General features: G+C 44.6%; 1 protein-coding gene across 2 annotated transcripts in view; it reads right to left on the reverse strand.

The window, feature by feature from the left end:
- The window catches only part of AP3B1 (adaptor related protein complex 3 subunit beta 1), a 348,388-nt gene that overhangs the window by 191,309 nt on the left and 131,752 nt on the right, over positions 1–25,327 (reverse strand). For both annotated transcript variants that reach the window (XM_068249086.1, XM_068249076.1), the window contains exons 8-12: positions 19,360–19,515; positions 16,374–16,471; positions 13,422–13,476; positions 13,272–13,343; positions 10,845–10,907 (exon numbers count right to left, since the gene is read on the reverse strand). In XM_068249086.1, the coding sequence (XP_068105187.1) occupies positions 10,845–10,907; positions 13,272–13,343; positions 13,422–13,476; positions 16,374–16,471; positions 19,360–19,515 (444 nt within the window). The remainder of the gene's footprint in view (positions 1–10,844; positions 10,908–13,271; positions 13,344–13,421; positions 13,477–16,373; positions 16,472–19,359; positions 19,516–25,327) is intronic.

The raw sequence follows: 25,327 nt of genomic DNA on the forward strand, positions 1-25,327 counted from the left end.
ACCCGGCTACCTATCTGACCACCCAGCTACCTATCTGACCACCCAGCTACCTATCTGACCACCCAGCTACCTATTTGACCACCCTACTACCTATCTGACCACCCTACTACCTATCTGACCACCCTACTACCTATCTGACCACCCTACTACCTATCTGACCACCCTGCCACCTGGCTACCTATCTGCCTACCCTGCCAACCAGCTACCTATCTGCCTACCATGCCACCTATCTGACCACCCGGCTACCTATCTGACCACCCAGCTACCTATATGACCACCCAGCCACCTATCTGACCACCCAGCCACCTATCTGCCCACCCTGCCACCTATCTGCCTACCCTGCCACCCAGCTACCTATCTGCCTACCCTGCCACCCAGCTACCTATCTGCCTACCCTGCCACCCAGCTACCTATCTGCCTACCCTGCCACCCGGGCTACCCATCTGCCTACCCTGCCACCCGGGCTACCCATCTGCCTACCCTGCCACCCGGGCTACCCATCTGCCTACCCTGCCACCCGGGCTACCCATCTGCCTACCCTGCCAACCCGGCTACCTATTTGCCAACCCGGCTACCTATCTGACAACCCGGCTACCTATCTGACAACCCGGCTACCTATCTACCCACCCTGACACCCAGCTACCTATCTGCCTACCCTCCCAGTCGGCTACCTATCTGCCCACCTGGCTACCTATCTGCCTACCCTACCAACCAGCTACTTATCTGGCCACCCTCCCACCCGGCTATCTGATGCTACCTATCTGCCCACCCGGCTATTTATCTGCCTACCCTACCACCCGGCTATCTGTTTGCCCACCTGGCTATCTATCTGCCCACCCAGCTATCTGCCTACCCTCTCACCTGGCTATCTGCCCACCCTGCCACCCGGCTATCTATCTGCCCACCCGGCTATCTATCTGCCCACCCGGCTATCTATCTGTACAAACGGCTATCTATCTGTACAAACGGCTATCTATCTGTACAAACGGCTATCTATCTGCCCACCGTGCCACCCGGCTATCTATCTGCCCCCCCTCCTACCCCCCCCCCCCCCCCCTCAGGCTATCTATCTTATCTGCCATGCTCACCAGGCTATCTGCCCACCCTCTCACTACCACCAGGCTATTTGTACACCCCCCACCAGGTAATCATTCAGCCACCCTCCCTACCTGGCACTTGTTTAGCCCACCCACCTTAAGTGTTCAGGCGCGTGGACAGACCAGAGGACATTGACCCGAAGCGATCAAGCAAGCAAGCACCATGGTCAGTCGTTATAGGTAAGCACTGACATCTTCTACAGCACTTTACAGAGTACATAGTCATGTCACTGACTGTCCTCGGAGGAGCTCACAATCTAATCCTATCATAGTCTAATGTCCTACCATATTATCATTATGTATTTATATAGCCCTGACATCTTCTGCAGCACATTACAGAGTAAATAGTCATGTCACAGACTGTGCTCAGAGGAGCTCACAATCTAATCCTACCATAGTCATAGTCTAATAGCCCTACCATATTATTATTATGTATTTGTAAAGTGCTGCAGAAGATGTCAGTGCTATATAAATACAGAACCATAATAATATGGTAGGACATTAGACTATGACTATGGTAGGATTAGATTGTGAGCTCCTCTGAGGACAGTCAGTGACATGACTATGTACTCTGTAAAGTGCTGCAGAAGATGTCAGTGCTATATAGAGTACATAGTCATGTCACTGACTGTCCTCAGAGGAGCTCACAATCTAATCCTACCATAGTCATAGTCTAATGTCCTACCATATTATTATGGTTCTGTATTTATATAGCACTGACATATTCTGCAGCACTTTACAGAGTACATAGTCATGTCACTGACTGTCCTCAGAGGAGCGTACAATCTAATCTCTGCTAGATGTATAGTAAGTAGGACATCATTTTTTTATTAGGAGAGGGGGCTTCATTCAAAGTTTCCTGTTGATGTCCACTGACAATGAATTACTGTTGCCAAGTTCATGTACATTTGGCCCTGCTCATGACCCATCATTACCGTGCCCACCTTCCAGTGCACGGACAAGCCAATTTTTTGCTGCGGCGCGCTACGCACTTGCATTGCACCTGAAAAAAAAATTAATCTTGGAACCACCCCATGTTTACAATCGACTGCCGTTCCCAGTGCACCTCCTGCCTCCTAGCTCGCTCACCCTCTGTACTAGGTTCCAGCCAGGTAGTCTAGATTGCACCATTTTTGCCTAGAATCATTTGCATTTGCTCCAGTCAGCTCCACACTTCAATCAGAAACATCTGATTTGCATGCTTGTTCAGGGTCTATGGCTAAATGTATTAGAGGCAGAGAATCAGCAGGACAGCCGGGCAATGTGCATTGTTTAAAATAAATATGTCAGCCTCCATATCCCTCTCACCTCAGTTGTGCTTTCAAATATAAAAGACAGAGTCTGTCATGTCATGCACTGTCTTGATGCAGGATTGGGGTTAAGTTTTGCTTTTATTCAGTAGCCTGTACAATGCAAATGTTACATGTATGCATCAAGAAATATTTCTGGGCCTCAGGGAAGGTTGCCAAAGACTGTATTGGCAAATATATGCAATGTGTAACCACACCCAATTTAGTTATGGCCCCACTCACTTTTAGCTGCCTGTTAGGGGTCCACAATTGGTATTTTTCACAGGGGGCCACTGCTGGCTGTGTACGCCACTGCAAAATGCACATGGCAGCTCATATAGTCTGAACGAGGCCTTAAAGGGGATCAGAGATGAACTTTTACTCATTGCATAATTATGTTCCTTTCCTATTGCTTATAGGGCATTCCTCAAACCAAATACTTTTTTGGTTTTGTTTTAATACTCTAATTCCCTATAAACTAAACAAGCCTCGCCCACAGCATTTCATTCTCATGGGAGCTCAGTCTGGGCAGGAGGAGGGGGAGGTATTACTATCCAGAGATTTCAGAGGCAGAGGGGAGGAGGAGGGGGATTAGGTTTTTTCACAGGCTGAGTGCTCAAGATGCAGATAAGCTTGCTTTGTGTAATGTTTACAAACAACATGGCTGCTCTCATTGTATCACAGGAAGAAATAATCATATTCTATTGAAGCTATTTGCAGCTAGATTTGCTGTGTAAACTATCTAAACTTTAGATAAGATATATAGACACGTTACTTGTTATAGTTAGTTTTTCATCTCGGATCTGCTTTTAAGGAACATATCTATAATTTTTTTTTTTTTAATAAAAAAAAATGCAGAGGGACTGAAGTTTCACTTTAAGGTCTAGAGTTAAAGAGGACCCAAATTAAAAATACAAGATTTCAGAAATAAAATATTTTCTAAAATTTAATAATAAATAGCCTTTTTTCAGCTGCATGATAACAAATTTAAAATATTTTACATTTATTGGAGGAACCCCTCCCTTCCTTTCAAATTTCCAGGACAAAATCCGGTAAACTGGCGGAGTAGGTGGTGTCCAGCAAAGGAGGAATTGCTAATGGCTGCCCCAGTATAACCCTAGTTATGAAACGAGAAGGGTGAAAAGCATGCACTGAAATGCTCATAAGTTTGAATGAGTGTTTATTTATCTTTGTATGTGTCAGAGTGGTGCAACTAAATGCCGCCTGCAATTAGTACAGAATCCTCAGGAATACACTGCGCTCCACTGGAGATACTATACACACACTCAGGGGATCGCAGCAACGAAAAAGTCACTTCACTTTAATCAGTATATCCCAAAATCACTGCGCATGCTCATACCCTGTAAGATAAATCAAAAGGCGCACATAGTGCCTAGCATTGTCTTCAACAGACTACAATCTGCACCCTGTGCTGCACTCCTGGGGGTAGTGCCACCACCTCAAATAGGGATCAGAAAGTAGCTTTTCCCCCTTTGTGGGAGCACTCACCAGAAGCGCGTCTTTCACCACTGCATATCAAGCCTCTCTCAGTCAGCCAAGGAGAAGACCACGATGTAAAAGCAGATCCAGTTTAATGTAAAACCGCCAGGTTACAGAGATAGTGCTCGCTCCAGCCGCGGACAAACGGAGCAGCACATTACCATCCGGCTTCCCTGTTTCCTGGTCGTGACGTCAGCGCGCTCCTCCGACTCCGCCCTACGCGTTTCGTTACAACGTAACTCATTCAGGGGCTCCTCCTTGGCTGACTGAGAGAGGCTTGATATGCAGTGGTGAAAGACGCGCTTCTGGTGAGTGAGTGCTCCCACAAAGGGGGAAAAGCGACTTTCTGATCCCTATTTGAGGTGGTGGCACTACCCCCAGGAGTGCAGCACAGGGTGCAGATTGTAGTCTGTTGAAGACAATGCTGGGCACTATGTGCGCCTTTTGATTCATCTTACAGGGTATGAGCATGCGCAGTGATTTTGGGATATACTAATTAGTACAGAATGCCGCCGCAAGGCTGTTAACGAGCCAACCCCGCCATTGCCACATAACGCCAACCCTGCGCTCACTCCACTGGCTACCGATAAAATGGAGAATTCTGTTTAAGATTGGCTTACTGGCATTCAAATCCTTGCACAATATGGGCCCTGGCTACCTGAAGGACTTGTTGCAACTGCATCACACCCCCCACAATCTTAGATCAAAAGGACGTAACACCATGGTCACCCCCAGAATCCACCTCAAAACCTTTGGAGACAGAGCCTTTTGTCATGCTGCCCCTACACTTTGGAACTCACTGCCACACCCAATCAGGACAGCTCCATCCCTGGAAGCATTTAAGTCTAAACTGAAAACCCACCTCTTTAGTCTGGCAGCCCTATGGGAGAAAAGCGCTTTACAACTGTTATTGTATTGTAAATATTTTTAATTAAAAAAAATGTTTGGTTTGGGTCCACTTTAATACCTTCTGGAAGCAGAGTGAGCTTCTGTATGCTGTCTCAGCCATATAGTATCTGGGTGCTGTAATCAAAGCTGGTGGCAAACTCAAATCCCCAAGCACCAAAAAGAAACATGCTGGGTGTTAAGCGGTAAGATGAAGTAGTTCTACAAAGAGCAGTATGTGACTATAAAGAACAATTTCAGCAGCAGTTCATTTTTAAAAGGGCATCCAATTATAACTAGGGTTTTATTTCTGCAACAAATAATGACCGCTCTTGCTGTACATTGCACCTGTGGGTTTCTGGAAGATGGCTTTGGTTGAACATATAACGGTTCATTCTCCTGCTGCCTTCATCAGGCTCTGAATCTCAACCAATCCTACTCATCACCACAGGCATGACCCATCTTGCTTGATTTGCTGTCAGGCAATGCAATTACTTCATCCCCAGCAGGACTCACTGTGTCCCTAAATGGGGAACGCAGTTTGAGCCATACAGTCACAATGTTTAGGTAGAAACTGACAAGATGCACCGTTAAACTTTCGCTGTTCTATAGATATTCTCAAGCAAAATAAGAAAAGCTAATTCATGAGAAAAGTTCTCTTTAACCATTCAGAAATGTATTTACTGTGTATTTACTGTGCATTCAGGGAGCCCTCAATGGAACGTCTTTGACACTTTCCCTTTGGCTTGAAGGACATACAAGGCAAAATACATAAACTAGCTTTACTTACCTGGGACTTCTTCCAGCCCCTGGTGGTCACTCTGTCCCTCGCCGCAGTCCCGGGTCTTCTCTCTGTTCCCGCCGGCAGGCTCTGCATGATTGCTGACCACGGAGGATTGGCGTCTTCTGCACATGCACCTGCAGCAAGCGCACCAATATCCATGTCACCAAGAGCGTACTGCTCCTACCATAGCCTGTCTCGTATGTCCTTTAAGCCACATACCCACAAAGCGATTTTTCGGACAATTTTTTTTTGTGATATTGCATAACTTTTTTCCACAGTCGCCAACGACACTTGCAGATTCAGCCAGATGGAAAGGGGAACGTTTGTTTGATGGCGGAGATCCCCGATCCATCTGGCCGAGGGTACATAGCTTAATGCTGGGAATACACGGTTCGTTTTTTAGGTGATTAGATGGTTGGAATGATAGTTTTCGACATGTCTGATGTCCCTTTTTCGATCGCCGCTCAATTTCTGATAGAAGTGAATGGAAATAGATAAGAAAAACGAGCGGAAGATTAGAGAATCGACTGCAGAATCGAGCGGCAAAACGATCGAGAGACGAAACGCACACCGAACGTGAACAGTGTATTCCCAGCATTTGAGTCTGTGAAACAATTAGCTTAAATTAGCTTTGGAACAAGACTCATGCTTACCTATGTCTTTGCAGAGCACAGGTAATCACACTGCAGTGTACATACAGATGATTACAGTCTATGGCCTCGACTCATCGTCTTTGCGATAACTTTTTCCAGTTCGTTAAATTACCGAATTCAAAGTTTACTGATTTCTAGTTGCATTCATAAAGGTTTTTCCGCATTTGGTGTGAAATCAATAACAATGCGGTAACCATTCGGTAACGGGTCGATACTTCCATTTTACAGCGGTAATTTAACACAAGGCCATAAGATTCCCTTGAAATTGTGGGTAAAAAGGCAGTCCTTTAGCAACGTTCCGAATTAGGGCTTAAAACCTGGACCAGGATTCTCGAAGTGGCTTGGGACAATGCCACAATTTCACCAGCTACGGCTAGATAGGAGCCTTTTCTGAAAAAATGTAGTGCAGCTAGCAATTTAGTTAAAGAGAACCAGAGATGAAGCACCCTCTTGTATTTTACCTTATAAATCAGTGATAGCAAAGAAATGAACAGCGCTACTTAAAGGGATACTGTAGGGGGGTTAGGGGAAAATGAGTTGAACTTACCCGGGGCTTCTAACGGTCCCCCGCAGACATCCTGTGTTGGCGCAGCCACTCACCGATGCTACGGCCTCGCCTCCGGTTCACTTCTGGAATTTCAGACTTTAAAGTCTGAAAACCACTGCGCCTGCGTTGCCGTGTCCTCGATCCCGCTGATGTCATCAAGAGCACACAGCGTAGGCCCAGTATGGTCTGTGTCTGCGCAGTACACTCCTGGTGACATCAGCGGGAGCGAGGACACGGGCGTGCAGGCGCAGTGGTTTTCTGACTTTAAAGTCAGAAATTCCAGAAGTGAACTGGAGGCGGGGCCGGAGCATCGGTGAGTGGCTGCGCCAACACAGGATGTCTGCGGGGGACCATTAGAAGCCCCGGGTAAGTTCAGCTCATTTTCCCCCGACCCCCCTACAGTATCCCTTTAAAAACAGATGAATGCTTACCTGCAAAAAAGTGCAGACCCCACTCATGGGATACAAATACACAATGAGCACACATACAACCTGTCTACCACTTGGAGGATGTTAGTTTCCACTAACAGCTTGCAATGCAATTTGTTAGGTACTCGTCCCTCCCACTGTCGAAGAAGTCTTTCCTCCATGGGAGGGGACCTAACACTAACTAAAACCTACCTATGCATATGCATAGCCTGGGCGTGCTACCAGTAAAATTAAGAATTGCGCAGAAGAAGTGGGATCAGCGCATCACCAGGCCGCCTCTGAATGGCCTCAGCTCAGAGATGCGCTGAGCCCCCCCCAGGAACTACGAACGCACCTTGAACCAAACAGAGGCTCTGCATATACACCAAAGAAAAACTAACAAGTGGGAGCAGCTGACCAAAGTTAAATCAAACATAGCAAAGAAATGAACAGCGCTACTTAAAAACAGATGAATGCTTACCTGCAAAAAAGTGCAGACCCCACTCATGGGATACAAATACACAATGAGCACACATACAACCTGTCTACCACTTGGAGGATGTTAGTTTCCACTAACAGCTTGCAATGCAATTTGTTAGGTACTCGTCCCTCCCACTGTCGAAGAAGTCTTTCCTCCATGGGAGGGGACCTAACACTAACTAAAACCTACCTATGCATATGCATAGCCTGGGCGCGCTACCAGTAAAATTAAGAATTGCGCAGAAGAAGTGGGATCAGCGCATCACCAGGCCGCCTCTGAATGCGCTGATCCCACTTCTTCTGCGCAATTCTTAATTTTACTGGTAGCGCGCCCAGGCTATGCATATGCATAGGTAGGTTTTAGTTAGTGTTAGGTCCCCTCCCATGGAGGAAAGACTTCTTCGACAGTGGGAGGGACGAGTACCTAACAAATTGCATTGCAAGCTGTTAGTGGAAACTAACATCCTCCAAGTGGTAGACAGGTTGTATGTGTGCTCATTGTGTATTTGTATCCCATGAGTGGGGTCTGCACTTTTTTGCAGGTAAGCATTCATCTGTTTTTAAGTAGCGCTGTTCATTTCTTTGCTATGTTTGATTTAACGTTGGTCAGCTGCTCCCACTTGTTAGTTTTTCTTTGGTGTATATGCAGAGCCTCTGTTTGGTTCAAGGTGCGTTCGTAGTTCCTGGGGGGGCTCAGCGCATCTCTGAGCTGAGGCCATTCAGAGGCGGCCTGGTGATGCGCTGATCCCACTTCTTATAAATCAGTGGGAACATGACAGTAAACACCTAATCTGCTCTTTGTTTCATTGTTCTCTGTTTAATCTGACTGTTATCACCTCTGATAAGAATCCCCGACTGAGCACTCAGTCTAGCTTTGCTATGAAAAGATTATAGATGAGTGTCTTCTCTGGTGTCTTTTCAAGCCCAAGCATGCCCCCTTAAGGCTCTGATATAAGGACTCAGCTATAATTATTCCCTGCAAAGCCAGACTGAATGCTCTGTCCGGGATTCTTATCACAGCTGGTAACAGACACTTTTAGCAGTGAGGATGAAACAGAGAGCAGGGTAGGTGTTTTCTCTAATGTTCTTACTGACATATATGGTAAAATACACAAGGGTGCTTCGTCTCTGGTTCCCTTTAACCCTGGCACTGCCTGCGTTCTCTTACAAGATGATTCAAGAGAAATGCAGATGTCCTGGTATAGCAAATAAATCCATTCTCTTGCAAATTGATGTAGTTCTAGACCTTATTCTTGCCCTTCTGCGCCTTTGAATCACTCTCAGCTGATACATAACCTACTTGAAATGGCTCAATCTTCTCTGTCAGCAACGATCTGACAGGAATAACGACAGAGCAGTGAAGGAAATAACTAATTCTAAATTTAACGCTAAACCACGCCCACTTTCATGAATTGCACTTTCTTCCGTTTTATTGCATCGTTACTGAATGATTACCGAATGCTCGCTAACAGCTGTAGATTACTTTGATGAATCCTGAAATCAACTTATCGAGTTCGGTATCTTACTGAGCTGTCGGTTATTGATTCGATAAGTCTTGATGAATTGAGGCCTATATGCACACAGAGGAGTACAGTATATATACAGATACATGTACCGAGGATTTTCTATTTATGCCAAGGTTATGAGCCCATTAAAAAAAAAAAAATGTTGCCTGTGAAAACCAAGTAGATTTCCTTTTGAGTCAACAGAAGCTTTTGTAGTTATGTTAATAATGTAAGTGAATGAAAAGACCTGTGCAGACTTAAGCCCCATCTACACGATATGATTTTTTGTGCAATTCGATTACGATTCTATTTACGATCTGAATAAATCGGACATGTCAGATTTAACCGGATCGTAAATAGAATCGTAATCGAATCCCACAAAGAGTCGTATTGTGTAGATTGGGCTTAAAAGCCATCATACACTATCGTATTGGACATTTTCCATAGAGTTGTACTCCAACACTCACAAAAAAGGTTGCTGTGTCGGCAATCTGATCGAAGATTAGATATCTGCTGAATCCTAATCTAGTATCAAGCAGTAAGGATGACAAACAGGAAAACAACTTACATCAGGTAAATGGAAATGGTTTACCTTATTTAATAATGAATGATGGCCTTAAAGTGAACCCAATACAGTGTTGACAAATAAAGTTACCTTCTTACCTATGTAGAAGGAAGCCTCACGATTGTCCAGAAGCTACCCATCTCCTCTTTCACCCTACCATGGCCACGCATGGTTCCTATGCACATATCCGACAAGAGCTTGTTGGATATATTCCCTTGGCTTTGCTCCCCACTGTGTAGCCATGCTGTTCCTGCAGAGTGCACAAAGAGGTGCATGGCCCAAAAAATTTTCAGAGGGTGACTGGCAACAGCAATGGTCTCAAGGAGGATGGGGAAAGCCTCTAGAGCATCTAGAGGCTTCCCTCTTCATAGGAAAGTATCCAACTTTTTATTTTAAAACTACTTAAAGAGAAAATCCGACCAAGAATTGAACTTTATCCCAATCAGTAGCGGATACCCCCCTTTTACATGAGAAATCTATTCCTTTTTACAAACAGACCATCAGGGGGCGCTGTATGGTTGATATTGTGGTGAAACCCCTCCCACAAAGAAATTCTGAGTACGTACTCTTGGCAGCTTCCTGTCTGTGAACCCTGTTGCATTGTTGGAAATAGCGGTTTACAGCTGTTTCCAACTGCCAAAACAGCAAGCAGCAGCGACATCACTTGCCAGTAGTAAAAATGTCACCATGTGATAAATGTCAGAATATAAATCAGGGATTTAAAATATTTTACAATGGGCAAACACTGACTAAATCATTTATACATAATTATTGTAAAAATGAAGCACTTTTTTTACTACATTATTTTCATCGGAGTTCCTCTTTAAGCTTTGCCGATGCTTACTGAGCAGTTTGTGTCAACACAGGTCACAGTGCAGATGAGGCTGTACTGAGCAGCCGTGTAATGTACTGTCAAGCCCAGGTCCAAACTACCGATCAAATCAATGTAGAGCCCCAAATATCATTGAAACTCTATAAAGCACAAGCCGGATCTTTAGTTTTCAGGGTGCTTCCATACACGCAAGATTCCAGGCCGTCTCGCCTGACCCGGTACATTGTGCTAGTTCAGTTAGTGCAAATCTACAGATTGGAAACACTAAAACATGTCTGCATGAAAAAATAAAATACAAACCTGGAATTCACGGAGAAGAGTAGAGATGTTTGCTTCAGTTGCCAAATTGGTCATGATTTCAAGCTGGAAAACAAACACGGCTTTGTTAATATTCAGACAGTATTTTTCAAGCCCTTCAATGATCTTCCTCCATTAAAGCAATCCCGAACCGAAGCTCGGGATCAAAGTAAGATACTCACTTTAAGAGTTGGAAGCCTCAGGATCCTATTGAGGCTTCCCTCTCTACTCAAAGGTCTTCTTCCCCCTCTCCGCACGGAGATAGGCGAAAATAGCCAATCTCTGTCGGGTCCGCTCTACTGCGTAGGCGGAGGAGACTTGCGCCTGTGCAGTAGAGCGGCCCCACAGCGATCGGCTGTTTCCGCCCATCTCCGAGCGGAGAGACGATACTGCGCCTGCGCTGGGAAGGTAAATATTTACATCCCCGCTGTTCGGGGAGCTTTATCGCCGCCACGGTGGGACCGAGGACCTGGAAGCCTCAATAGGATCCGGAGGCTTCCCCCACCCGAGGTGAGTACCCCCTGTAATAAATATTTGTTGGTTGCTATTGGCAACAACACTACGCCTTCGTTCGGCACCATATCACAGGAAGTGTGATAACTTGACACATCACAGCAAACCACATAGGAGATAGAACTTCTTAGACGTCGTCAAAGGTTCAAGAGTTTATTTGTAAAACAAATATACAGATGTGTTCAGTAGCAATAACTTCGTTACAGGTTAACCTTGGCAAAGCAAAACTGTCTGTAGAATCTTATGTGTTCCATGCATACTTTATTTATCTCTAATCACTAGATCAGGCTTATCTTTGTTACATCTATGCAAATTGCATTTCGGCATATATACAGTACACAGATAATGTAGAATGAAAGTAGAAAAAGGAGTGAATAAAGTCATCAGTCAGAAGAAGTACCTTGGGAGCCAATGTCAGCTCTTCCTATACTGACCTCTGAAGAGTTAAATGTAACATCATCTGAGCAGGGACGGATCAATAACTCATCGCCTGCTATTGGCTGATAAGAACCCGTGATATCATGACGAGCACAGTCTTTACTGCGCATGCCCTGGAAAATTCAATTTTTTAGTGACCCGTCCCTTCTAAGAAGAACATTTGTTTGATGTACTTGGCTATTGTTTACCTTTAGGAAATATGAAAACACTCGATGTTTACAGAAAAGACTGCCTCTATGTCTGTACATCGTAACTGATAAAACCCTCTGGCCTTGTGCAGTTCGATTCACACTGTTCTTCAGCGCTTCTAGAAATGCTCCTTAAAGGGAGACTCTGTAAATCAAGTTTTTTAACTAACCTCAGTTAAAGTAACTGAGGCCTAGGAATTAAAGCATATCATACTTAAATTCTAACACCCCCCCCCAGGGGAGGTTTTTTTTCGTTACAGGCTTTCTTTAAAAAGACAAGCACAGACAATTTTTTTCTGCAATTTTGTTTGCAATTGTGTAAGGCTGTGTAGAAGTTGTCTCAGCATGCAACACAATCCTGCCTCAACAGGATACCCAGGACTGAAGTTCATTTGATATAGATGTGGACAAATTTCAGCGCAGGGTGAAGCTGAAAGACAGCTCACCTTGCAGGCAAACTCCAGGGTAGCGTTAATCCTATTAACAGTGACGTTAAAGCTATTCCCCGTCTGAGTTGTCGCAACTGGAGAAGGGAGGGTGGATACATAATTCGGGGTTCGGCTATCGCAAGCAGGTTGAATAACCTTTTTTTCTCTAATTTGAGCCGCAGCTATCTCACACGCCCAAATTAGTCACTGAGCTCCACTATAGCTATAATTCTAATCATGGCCTACGGCGGCACCCAAAGTGCTGAGCCGAAATTAACAGATTTGTGAAAGGATACCCAGGATTGGCAGGGTGGGGGAGAGTTTGGCTCCAGTATACAACTAGTTTTGTACATTGTATACTAGATTGTATACTAATCCGGATTTCATACTAAAATTTGGTGTCGAGTATTTTGCAAGGCATAATCAGTTTTTTATTTGGGTCTGCTTTAATCCCAAAAACTAGTAAAGCTACATAACCTTGGCCAATTTAAAACAAAGTATGGTATTTGTTGCTGTACTATACGATAAGGATGGTGTATTGGGTAGAGGATCCTGTAGCAAAGTGAACCAGAGACGAAGCACCCTCATGTATTTTACCATATATATCAGTGGGAACATTAGAGAAACCACCTACCCTGCTCTCTGTTTCATTCTTCACTGTTTAGCTTGCTTCTTAACAGCCCTGATAAAATCCCCAATGTTCTCACTGATATATATGGTAAAATACATGAGGGTGCTTCGTCTCTGGTTCACTTTAATTGTATACACAAACTTCATATGGCATCTCATCTTACTCTGAAAAAAAGCAGGCATGAAGCATCTACAAGCACCAGGCACCATGGTCTGCTAGCATGTTATCTCACCTTTAGCGTTTTAATCATAGTTGGATCAGTAGATCTAATGTAGAAACTCTTTAAAAATGGCTCAAAAAGACCCTAAAAAATGACAAAGAAAGCAAGTTAGTGCAATGCAGTTTAAAATACCATCTACTTTACTGAAAATGGATATATTACCTTCCTCTGTATAGACATGGTTGCTATGTTCTGAAGCACAATGTACTGCACTTCCCTGAAAAATAAAAACCGGCAATTAATAAAAATTACAGCCTGTTTCATCTATACGGGTGAATGAATCTGCCCATTTACCCGTACAGAGGTGCGACTTACATTTGTACAATACCAGAGGGGATTATGTGGTCACATCAATTACTTAGACCATCCTCTCACAAGTAACCCTAGATGCTGTTTCCAATGAAAAATAGTCATGCGCAGTAAAGATAATAAATAAAACATTAGTAGCAAAGTAAAGAGTCTCATGTTTTCCAGTACAGGAAGAGTTAAAAAACTTGAGTTATCTATGCAAAAGAGCTTCTCTGAGCTGTTCTAACAGTTGGTAAAACTCAAACATTGAGCGACAGCTTGAGATAACTGCAGGAATGTTCAAATGGTCATTATTGTTTTAGGTTGTGTTCCCACTAGAGCGAAGAACAGACTTTTTTTGTCCATATTCCGCTCATTGCTAAGCGGAGCGTGAACGTCTCCTACGTAATACATTGGCGCTATTCACACTTGCCACGCTGCAGTGGATCCGCAGGATCTGTTACAATAAGCGGGACGCACTTCTGTGCAGTCCGTGATAGTCCCGGGCAGGCGGGTGCGTTCCCCCATATAGCCTATCGGGAAGCACATCTGTCCCCGGGCTCCGGCCGCAGCACTGCGGGCATTATACGCTTTGCTCCTGCTGGCCACACGTGATTCGGAAGTAATTGGGAACCGAGCCGTATAGCTTAAAATACAGTGTAGATTCTAAAATGCAACTGTGAAAGTCTGATGCAATGTTATAAAGCTATATATAACTGAAAATAAAAATATGAGACTTTTCTTTGCTACTAGTGTTGTATTAATTATCCATATTACACATTCAATTCATTATCTCATCAGTTTATTTTTGCTTCAAATTTGCTTTAAGTCCAAACTGAAAAGCCACCTGTTTAGTCTGGCATTTGTGAACAGCTGACTATTTCATCTGCAATACAGTCCGCCTAGCAACTATGTATTGATTTTCTACGCGCTTCGTGTCCTGTGGGAGAAAGGCACTTCACAAATGTTATTGTATGACTGTATTGTGTGTATAGAATCTCTTTGTGCAAGTCAGTGCTTCTGCCTGGCCTTGGAGGAAGCACTGACAAGTGAAATATTTCCATTAGATAATTGTATTACTCGATCTGCCTGGCAGATTGGTATGTAACCATGCCTGCTATTCACTTCCTGCATTGAACACTGTAATCCAGTGCCTAATGCCCTTGTGTGTCTTATAACGACTGTGCTGATGAGCACACTGCCCTTGCTTACTATAGCGACATATTGTGGCTTATGTCATTCACATCATTTTTCTTCTCTGACTTAAAGGGAAGGTCGGAGGAAATAGCACAGACTGCTCCAGGCCACGTGAGAGCGATCACAAGCGGCAGGCGCAGAAGATGCCGACCTGGTGACGTCGGCATCTCCAACGGAGGTGATCCCGGGACACCGGCTAGGAGCGGAGCTGCTGCGAGGGACATATCGGCTGCCAGGGGCTGTTTGAAACCTTGGGTAAGTGGATTTTTTTTGTTCTAATTCCTCGGATGTGTCCTTTAACCACTTGATGACCCCTTAAAGTGACTCTGTAACAAAAATTACAACGTTTTTTCTACCATCCTACAAGTTCCTAAACCTATTCTAATGTGTTCTGGCTCACTGCAGCACTTTGTACTATCACGGTCTCTGTAATAAATCAATGTTTCTTTCCCCTGTCAGACTTGTCGGCCTGTGTCTGGAAGGCTGCCAACTCTTCCTGCTGGTCTGTTCCTCTATGCACACTCCAGTGTGTGTTTTATTTACATAAGCCAGCAGCTTCTCTGCTATCTTATCAGTGATAGAAGAGAGCTGGATAAAAACCCTCCTCTGTTAGGCTGTGAAAGTAGCTGGCTGACACATACTGAGGAATTACAAACACAGGCACAGGCAGAGCTGTCTGCAGGAAGCCTGTAATGTTCAGTGCATGAGAGAAGAAGGGGACAGAAGGTAAACACACAAATGATCTTTTGAGATTCAAAAGGAAAGCTGTATACAGCCTGCTTGTGTATGGATGTATTTTCTATGTGTGGACATATTGTACATGAATCTACTTCCTGTTGTGGTGGCCATTTTGTTTGTTTATATACAAACTTTTTAAAACTGTTTTTGACTACTTTTAATGCGGCGGGGAGCACCGAAATTGTGACAGAGGGTAATAGGAGATGTCCCCTAACGCACTGGTATGTTTACTTTTGTGCGATTTTAACAATACAGATTCCCTTTAAGGACCAGCGCTGTTTTTTTGTGATCTGTGCTGGGTGGGCTCTGCAGCCCCCAGCACAGATCAGGGTGCATGCAGAGCGATCAGATCGCCCCCCCCCCCTTTTTTCCCCCCTATTGGGATGATGTGCAGGGGGGGGGGGGGGTCTGATCGCTCCTGCCTGCCTGAGGTTTGCGGGGGGGCACCTTTAAAGCCCCCCTCCGCAGCGAAATCCCCCCCCCCCCTCCCTCTCCTACCTGTCCCCCCTGGTGATCAGGGCTGCACAGGATGCTATCCGTCCTGTGCAGCCTGTGACAGGAGGTCCTCTGTCACATGGCGGCGATCCCCGGCCGCTGATTGGCCGGGGATCGCCGATCTGTCTTACGCCGCTGCTACGCAGCAGCGCCGTTCAATGTAAACAAAGGAGACAAACGTCTCCTGCGTTTACATTTAGTCTGCGAGCCGCGATCAGCGGCTCGCAGGCTATTCACGGAGACCCGCTCCGTGATCTAACAGGAAACGGCCTTTCCTGATTAATTAGGGAGGCACCTGGCTACCACCAGCTACCACTTTGCCGCCGCACGGTATGAGTGTGCGGTCGGCAAGTGGTTAAACACCAGTTAATCATTTGCTGTATACTTTCCACATACCTGTGACTGCGGAGAAGACGTATCAGAGATTTGGCAACTATTCCGGTCTCAGGTTTTGGTGCCAAGTGCCAATAAAGCTGGACCACTGCCATAACCACCTAAAACATAATACAACTACTATTATACTCATATTAAAGGCTACAAATATATTGGCTTAAGCCAGAGGTCCCCAAACTTTTTTGGTCAAGGGCCGGGTCAACATACTTCAGACTGCCGGAACATACATAAAATGATGTTGAAAAACATTACATTGAATCTAGGTATGGATTCCCCCAATCATGTCTGGAGGAGAACTCCCAGCAGCAGCCATTCAGTCATACTGCGCCCAAAGTACGTCTTTGTGCACCAGACAGTGAAGCATACTCAGGTGATCAAATAACTTCTGGTAGCAAGCAAATGACTGCTCGCTGACTTCTACAGTATGTGGATGGGTGGTGCCAGCACTGCTATTCTATATGCGGGCCACCAATATTTAAAGGTGCAGTGGGCCACATCTATAAGTTATACATTTTTGTGTCTGGGGGCCAATAAAAATGCCTCGGAGTGCCGCATTCGGCCCGATGGCCATAGTATGAGGACCGCTAGCTTCAGCTGTTCTTTATACAACTGTATTATAAGAGGGCCTTTTGTTTTACTAACACCTCTGCAGCTTTACGAAGATAATAATACTTCCAATACATGGTGTTGGAGTAAAACCAACAATGAGACACACGCAAAGTTAAAGAACCGCTATGGTGAAAAATTCAAAAAAATATATAAGTACATTACTTTCAGTATAAAATGCACTGTAAATTACTTTTTCCCTATGTCACTTACAGCAGGTACGAAAAGCTAAGAGATCTTGGTGCAGTCCATCTCCCCATGGGGGATTCTCAGTACTTCCTTTATGGTTTATAAAAGCTCTCCCTGGAAAGGATCTGGGCGAAGATGTTAGCCAGCCTCTCTACTTGTCTGCATACTATTTTAGCAGCTGGACTGAGCAGCTGCCTTTGAAGTAAGTGCTTTTGTATATTAATACTCGAGAATCCCCCCTGAAGAGATAGTCTATTTCAAAACCTGTCAGATTTTCACTAGCTACTGTGACAGTGACATAGGGAAAAAGGGGTACTTCCTTATTATTCCGTCGACCGCACAAAATAACCCAATATCAGTAACAATAGTTTGGCAGCCTCCTGTGGAAATTCAATATACTCCTCTGCTGAGGCTCTCCGCTTTCGTTTGTGCTGGTCCCAAGTCGATGTGAATCGCCATTCCTGAGTTAGGGGGTGTTAAAGGAGGAGTGACCCCTGTGCATGGCTGCAGAGAGAAGGTTGAGTAAAGTACCAGAGCAGTGCTTGGTGAAATTTGCCTTCTTAAAACAGAAGGAAACTTGCAATAATTCAGCTAAAAGTGAACATTTGCGGTTACCCACAATGCACCACTACTGAATATGCAAATTATCTCTTTTCACCCCTGTAAGCCAGGCAAGCATCCAGAACCGCTGGTGTAGAGCAAAAAAAACAAAAAAATAAAGTACCAGAGAAAGGCTGAGTTCACAATCTATAGGGTTGTATAAAAGGATTTTGGAGCAGATGATCCCTTCCTATTCCAGTGTCCCTAGCAACATGCGGAGGTAGTCTTCTTTCTTCAAACAATGAGCCTCCAATGCCCGGGATCCACCCATTTATAGAGATAATGAAGCTCAGCATGCAATAATTGATGAATGAACCACAGTAGTGTGCAGAAAGGATCACTAAATTGAATAACCAAAAAAAGGGAGAGAAAGTAGATCCAACAGAGATCGCACCACTACAGCGATCTGCAAAATTACAAAACAGCTTTATTAGTGTATACAAATAAACAGTCCTAAAAACCCTTAAAAAGTAGTAATATGCAGCAGGTGTACAATCAATTAGTAAATCCACTGATATTGCACATAATAACCAACGCCGCCCTCTCAGGCCAATACATCAAAACACAAATGATAAGAAATGCCAAAGGTTTGTTGAAAGGCAAATCTATGCATGTATATACTTTGGATCTAAAGCCTACAGTATATAGCATGGCAAGTCCTTGAGTGTGAGTGAGGTAAATGGGTGAGAAGTAAAAAACAGAGAGAGAGAGCAAGAGAAACCAAACAAACCACACCATGTGCTAGTGAGGAGTGAAATAGCGTGATAGGGAGAACTAGTAGGATGCATACAACGGCGCCTGAATAGTGTAATGCTTACCAGGCTACTCCACTCTACCACATGGTGTGGTTTGTTTGCTTTCTCCTGCTCTCAGATTCTCAATCTTTTTTTACTTCTCACCCACTAATGGACACACCTCACCTCACTCACACTCATGGACGCACCATGCTATATAGGCTTTGGGTCCTAAGTATATTCACCGTATATACTCGAGTATAAGCCCAGTTTTGGACCCAAAAAGTGGGGGTCTCGGCTTATACTCGAGTCTCTACTTTGAATAACCCCAAGTGCCTCTAATGCTTTCAGCCACAGCCCCTGAACAAGCATGCAGATCAGGTGCTCTGACTGAAGTCAGACTGGATTAGCTGCATGCTTGTTTCAGGTCTGTGATTCAGCAACTACTGCAGCCAAATAGATCAGCAGGACTGCCAGGCAACTGGTATTGTTTAAAAGGAAACATCCACATTCCTCTCAGTTCAGGATGGCTTTTAGTATTTTTAGGACTGTTACTTTGTATACCCAATAAAGCTCTTTGGTTAAGGAAAATTTCCCCAAATTGTATTTAATGGTTTAGGCAAATTGTGTTCTAGTAAAGGATCTATTCACATGAAGTGACTATTATTCTGCAGAGAGAAGTTCCTGTGGTACAAAGGAAAGCATACATGTGTACTACCATTATAACGCTTTGCTTATTTTCAAGTGTAAAGCTAGCTGAAGTATGTTTGCTAGAGCTCTACAGTCTAGTTCCTGTACACAGTATCCTCTGCCTGGTATATTTAGTGTAATGATGTCTAACAGCAAAGTAATAGTCATACCGCTGCATTTCTACTTTGGAGCAATGGTTTCGTGTTTCTTAGGAGAAGCCGGTGGTCAGGGTCCATAGTGTATGGCTTTTTCTCCTTTACTTCCTTCTCATTCTCCTCGTCAGATTCATAAAAGTTCTTTGCCGCATCTTCCTCTGCAAATTCATCCTGTAAAAGCACAAGTGATGCCAGGTCACTCATATTATCAGGCAGGCACAGAGGAAGATATACATGGGAGGAGGCAGAGGGAAAAAGAGTACAGGAGAGAAAAGTAGTGAACAGGGAGGGAAGAGAAGGGGGAATGGATGACAGGGAGGGAAGAGAAGGGGGAGTGGATTACAGGAAGGGGGAGAAGAGGAAATGGATGACGGGGAGGGAAGAGAAGGGGAAATGGATAACAGAGAGGGGGGGGGGGGGAAGAGGGAATGGATGACAGGGAGGGAAGAAAAGGGGGAGTGGATAACAGGAAGAGGAGAGAAGGGGGGGGGGGGTTGAGTAAAAAGGAGAGGAGAGAAGGGAGAATGGATAACAGGGGGAGAATACGGAGTGAATAATAGGAAGGGTAGAAAGAAGGGAGTGGATAACGGGAAGAGTAGAGCAGGGTAAGTGGTTGAATGGGAGGAGGTAGCGAAAAGGTGTGGTGAACAGGAGAAGAGAAAGAAGTGGGAGTGGTACGCAGGAGTGGCAGAAAAGAGGAGGTTCACCACAGGAGGAAAAGGGAAGAGTGTGCGAGGGGCAGAGAGAGGGTGCGAGGGGCAGAGAGAGGGTGCGAGGGGCAGCGAGAGGGTGCGAGGGGCAGCGAGAGGGTGCGAAGGGCAGCGAGAGGGTGCGAAGGGCAGAGAGGGGGTGCGAAGGGCAGAGAGGGGGTGCGAGGGGCAGAGAGAGGGAGCGAGGGGCAGAGAGAGGGAGCGAGGGGCAGAGAGAGGGAGCGAGGGGCAGAGAGAGGGAGCGAGGGGCAGAGAGAGGGAGCGAGGGGCAGAGAGAGGGTGCGAGGGGCAGAGAGAGGGTGCGAGGGGCAGAGAGAGGGTGCGAGGGGCAGAGAGAGCGTGCGAGGGGCAGAGAGAACACAGGAGAAGAAAGAGTGAGGAAAAGAGAGAGCAACAGTAAGGGGAGAGGGAGGTAAGCGAGTCAGATATAGGGAACACACTAGAGAATTATGTTCAGTGGCTGGATGCTTCAGGATATGCAGTTATACCCAGATAATGAAAGGTTAGTATAAGTAGGTAGAGTGGGGGAAAAAAAAAATCGCCAGCCTATTCAGAAATTTTATTTTGTTAGTTTCAGCTTGCTGAAATCCAACAGTAAATATATTGCAATTTTCCCTATGCAAAGCTCACAAGCCCCCAGATGCTACGGTGTAAACAACTGGGAATGCACAGCCGTGGCAGATCTGATCCTTTGCTCCATATTCTAACAGTAGAAAAATTCCATTAAGAAAATCCACCAGTGTTGATTTGTAATGCAATTACTCTAATGAAACATATCACGCTTTTGCTTACTGCGCTCCGGCGGTGTTATGGGTCACAAGACGCCGTCTTCACTAGCAGTATGCAAATTAAGTATTTCATTAATAACCCAAAAAAAAAAAAATACCAGCTTATTCCAACATAGATGTAGAAATAAAACAAGATAATGGATAAATTGTATTCATTAGCTCTTGACTCAACAAAAATACTAATGGGTAATCCTTCCAGGTGGTGACATGAATAACTTCCTCAACAGAACAGGAGCTCCACTGAGCACTATCCAGAACCAAAATCCCCATATAACACCTCTAATGTCACGTCAGAGAAACAGTATCGATATCCAAGTCTACCATAAAGAGAAGACTGCATGAGGGTGCACTGCAAGATACTCATAAGCCTCAAGACTAGAAGGCTAGATTGAACATCTAAAAAAGCCAGCACAATTCTGGAAAAATATTCTTTCGACAGGTGAAACAAAGACAACCTCTACTAGGATGATGGCAAGAAAAAAATAATAAAGAAGCCATACATAGCACAAAGTATACCACATAATCTGTAGAACACGTTTTTTATTGATTATGTGACCAGGACAGAAGTAGCCATATGAATTCTGAGATGGTCAGAGACATACTGTCTGCTCAAATCCAGCAAAATGCAGTCAAATTGATGGGGCGGTGCTACATGATACAGGTGGATGATGACCCAAAACATACAGCCAAAGCAAACCCAGGAGTTTATTAACCACTTCGGGACCGGCCGCCTAACCCCCCTTAAAGAGACACTTAAGCCAGAAAAAAAAAATGAGTTTTACTCACCTGGGGCTTCTACCAGCCCCCTGCAGCAGTCCTGTGCCCTCGCAGCCACTCACTAATCCTCTGGTCCCCCTCTGCCAGCTAGTTTCGTTTTTGCCGACAGGCCCATCAGGACTGGCCACGCGTAGCTTTTTTCCGCATTCCCGTCTGTAATTAGCGCTATTGCATAGATATGCGACAACGCGTATTTTTGTACGCGTTGAGGCCCGCAATAGCGCTAATTTCCCCCCTGCCGCCGCCGCTGTCAGAGTGATCACTACGATCCAATGGCGATCGTGCTGATCACTAGGGGGAGATGCCAGCTGTCATATGACAGCTTAATCTCCCCCTCCGGGTGCGCACGATCGCGTCGGGAGCAGTGGTTTAGCGCGGACGTTGAATAAACGTCCGGTCAGAAGGGTACCACCACCTGCCGGACGTTGATTCAACCTGCGGCGGTCCCCAATAGGTTAAAGGAAAGAAGTGGAAAATTATTGAATGGTCAAGTCAGTGACCTGATCTTAACCCAATTCAGCATGCATTTCACTTGTTGAAGACAAAACTTCAGACAGAAAGTCTTACAAACAAACTGAAAACCACTGCAGTAAAGGCCTGGCAGAGCATTAAAGGAGGAAACCCAGCATCTGGTGATGTCCATAAGTTCAAGACTTCAGGCTGTCATAGCCAACAAACTAATTCAACTTTTATAAGTAGCATTGTAACTAGCCTCCACTGATCTCAGTAAACAACCATTTCCAATTGAAATGCATTCAAATTCATTCTGATCATTCAAAATCCATTTGAAACACACTGAGGGCCTGCTCCAACTGCACACTAAAGGTGGCCACTAACTGTCCAATTTGCGAAAGCGAAAAATCGTTCACTACACCATCAACTAACCAATCTTTGCTTCCTATCTATCACCACCACCAAGAAAATCCTTCGTGCGACATTTTTTTCACTTGTTCATAATCGATTGTGTCCACCAATGGAGATTATTTACAACCAATCCGATCAGAATTTCTGATCGCTCGAACGATTTTTCGCTAGAAATTGGACCATTAGTGGCCAGCTTAAGATGAGGGAGACCATGAGAATTGATGAGAACTTAAGGATCTCTACTGTCCTCTACTCTGATGCCTCCAAGTTCTGCTAATTCTAATAGCTGCAGGCATAGAGCTGCTTGTCTTGATTTCTGCCAGCCTTGATCATTGAGGATGTTGCCGATAACTTATACTACGTATACACTTCCAATACGGTCACCTGCAGACATTGAGACTCAATCCCTCAGGTGGCAATTTGGGGCAGAACTCTGCATAGACATGTCGCCAGGCCAGAAGCTAGCGATGCATCTGTTACTATGGAACAAAGACAACATGGTGCACAGCGGAACCACTTCCAGTGGGTGGGGTGACTAGGAGAAGAATGGGCTTGGAGGTTGGTTAAATGTTGCTTAAAGAGGAACTCTAGTGAAAATAATGTAATAAAAAAGTGCTTCATTTTTACAATAATCATGTATAAATGATATAGTCGGTGTTTGCCCATTGCGAAATCTTCCTTCTCCCCGATTTACATTCTAACATTTATCACATGGTGACATTTTACTGCTGGCAGGTGATGTCTGTGGAAGGAGATGCTGCTTGCTTTTTTTGGCAGTTGAAAACAGCGGTAAACAGCTGTTATTTCCCACAATGCAACAAGGCTCTTAACTGTAAAATGTCAGAACCATGGCCCTGACAACACACTGTGGGAGGAGTTTCACCACAATATCAGCCATACAGAGCCCCTGATGATCCGTTTGTGAAAAGGAATAGATTTCTCATGGGAAAGGAGGTATCAGCTACTGATTGGGATGAAGTCCAATTTTTGGTTATGGTTTCTCTTTAAGATCTGGCATGATGAATCTTAATGATACATCGAGGGGCTTCCCTGCATATTGTGATTGGGTGCAGCCGAGGCAATAGCAGCCTGGCCAAGAGAATTAGTGGAGCAAAGCACATGGCAACAACCTTCAGTAAAGAGAACTGACGGCAGCCAGCCAACTTTCCATCAGTAGCTCTGCCCAGTTCAGTGGCCAACAGATATATTTATCTATGCAGATATCGGTAAGCCGCATGGGACATTATCTGCACATTAAAGGCGTGGAGAACTCTGCCCTAGAGGCCTGCGCCTAATTTTTCAGACCTGCACCCGACCAGCCACCCGCTTTCTGGTGAAATTGGTACCTGCAGACCTGCTACCCGACTAAAATCAAAGCGTGTACCCGAACCCGACCCATATTTCAGGTAACCCACGGGTACCCGACCTGATGCCCTGTGCAAGTCTAATTTTTTCAGACCCACAGCCTCGTTACCAGCACCGCAACCAGCTTTCTGGGGAATCTGCTACTCCCAACCGCAGACCCGCACCCGATAAAAATCAAAACTGGTACCTGAACCTGACCCGCAATTCATGTAACCCGCCGGTACTAGACCTGATGCAGGCCTCTACTCTGCCCTATTATTTTTTTTTTTACTTAAATGGGTGCCTAAAATGTATAAAAACTGCATGTAAAATCCACCAAACAACATATAAACTGCATGTAAAAAATACAATTGCATCACAATGGAGAGCAGCGAACGAGTAACAATAATGTATAATGCAACAGCCAAGATGCATGCGAGAGCACACACACACGTAAAAATAAATAAAAAAAGGTCAAATGGACTATTCAAACCGGCCGCCAAACATTCTCTAGGACAGCCGCGCTTCCAATTGACATGCATTCCGCTATTTGCTCTGACATCCAAGCTATTGGAGAATCAACATACCATCAATATCAATTCAGTGAGAATGCAGAAATCACATGGGAAGGGAAGTCATTAGACTAGGAGAGACTGTTGTGGAACTTGACACAAAGGAAGTGGGTTTTTTGTGTGCGATCGGCAAGGTGTATTTCTCTACAGCTAAATCTGCTAACGTTCATTTGACTAATCTCTGGAATTCATTAACCTAAAAAGGTTTAATTTCCATTTTCCTGCCTCAGCTCTATTTATGAAATGTTGTGCCCTATAAAGATGCCGTTATTTTCCATAGTCAAGCACCCTCTTAACAAATCTTCTCATTAATATGTAAATGTAAAGTCAATCGGTCTTCTCCCTGACAGCACTATGAATTGCTAGTGCACTGTATAATCTGCTGTGACTTGGCATCCGCTATTTATCATGAAATATGTCAGTTAGAAAAATTATGGGAACCGCGCCGCAATTGATAGGGCTGCAATCTACTTTGTCAACACTTAATTGTTCCTTAAATCTAACATTTACATATAAACAGCCTAAATTCCCAACCATGATGACACAAATAAACTAAATTAAAAATCTCTTGGGCCTTTCAAGATGTCTTGTTATGGGACTTCATTGAAAGAATAGCTAGGAAAAAAAATAGATTGGTTTAAAATTGAGACTAGGGGGAGAAAAAAACTAAAACCTAAAAACAACCAGTTTTCATTTTGATAATTAAAGCTGAACTCCAGGCAAATATAATCAAGTAACGCACTTGAGGGGTAATAACGTGCTCTTAAACAGAGCTAATAAAAGAAACGGATTCTGTAATTACGTCATCTTGTAATCGCCTTCACAGCATCCATACCTGCAGAGGAAGGGCAGAAATCTCAGCAAATCAGGCTGCACTGCACCGCCCACTGGTGTTATGGTGGCTACAAGCAGCAATACAAAAGATGGC

The sequence above is a fragment of the Hyperolius riggenbachi genome, chromosome 1 (genome assembly GCF_040937935.1).
Source record: "Hyperolius riggenbachi isolate aHypRig1 chromosome 1, aHypRig1.pri, whole genome shotgun sequence".
In the NCBI taxonomy this organism is placed as follows: Eukaryota; Metazoa; Chordata; class Amphibia; order Anura; family Hyperoliidae; genus Hyperolius; species Hyperolius riggenbachi.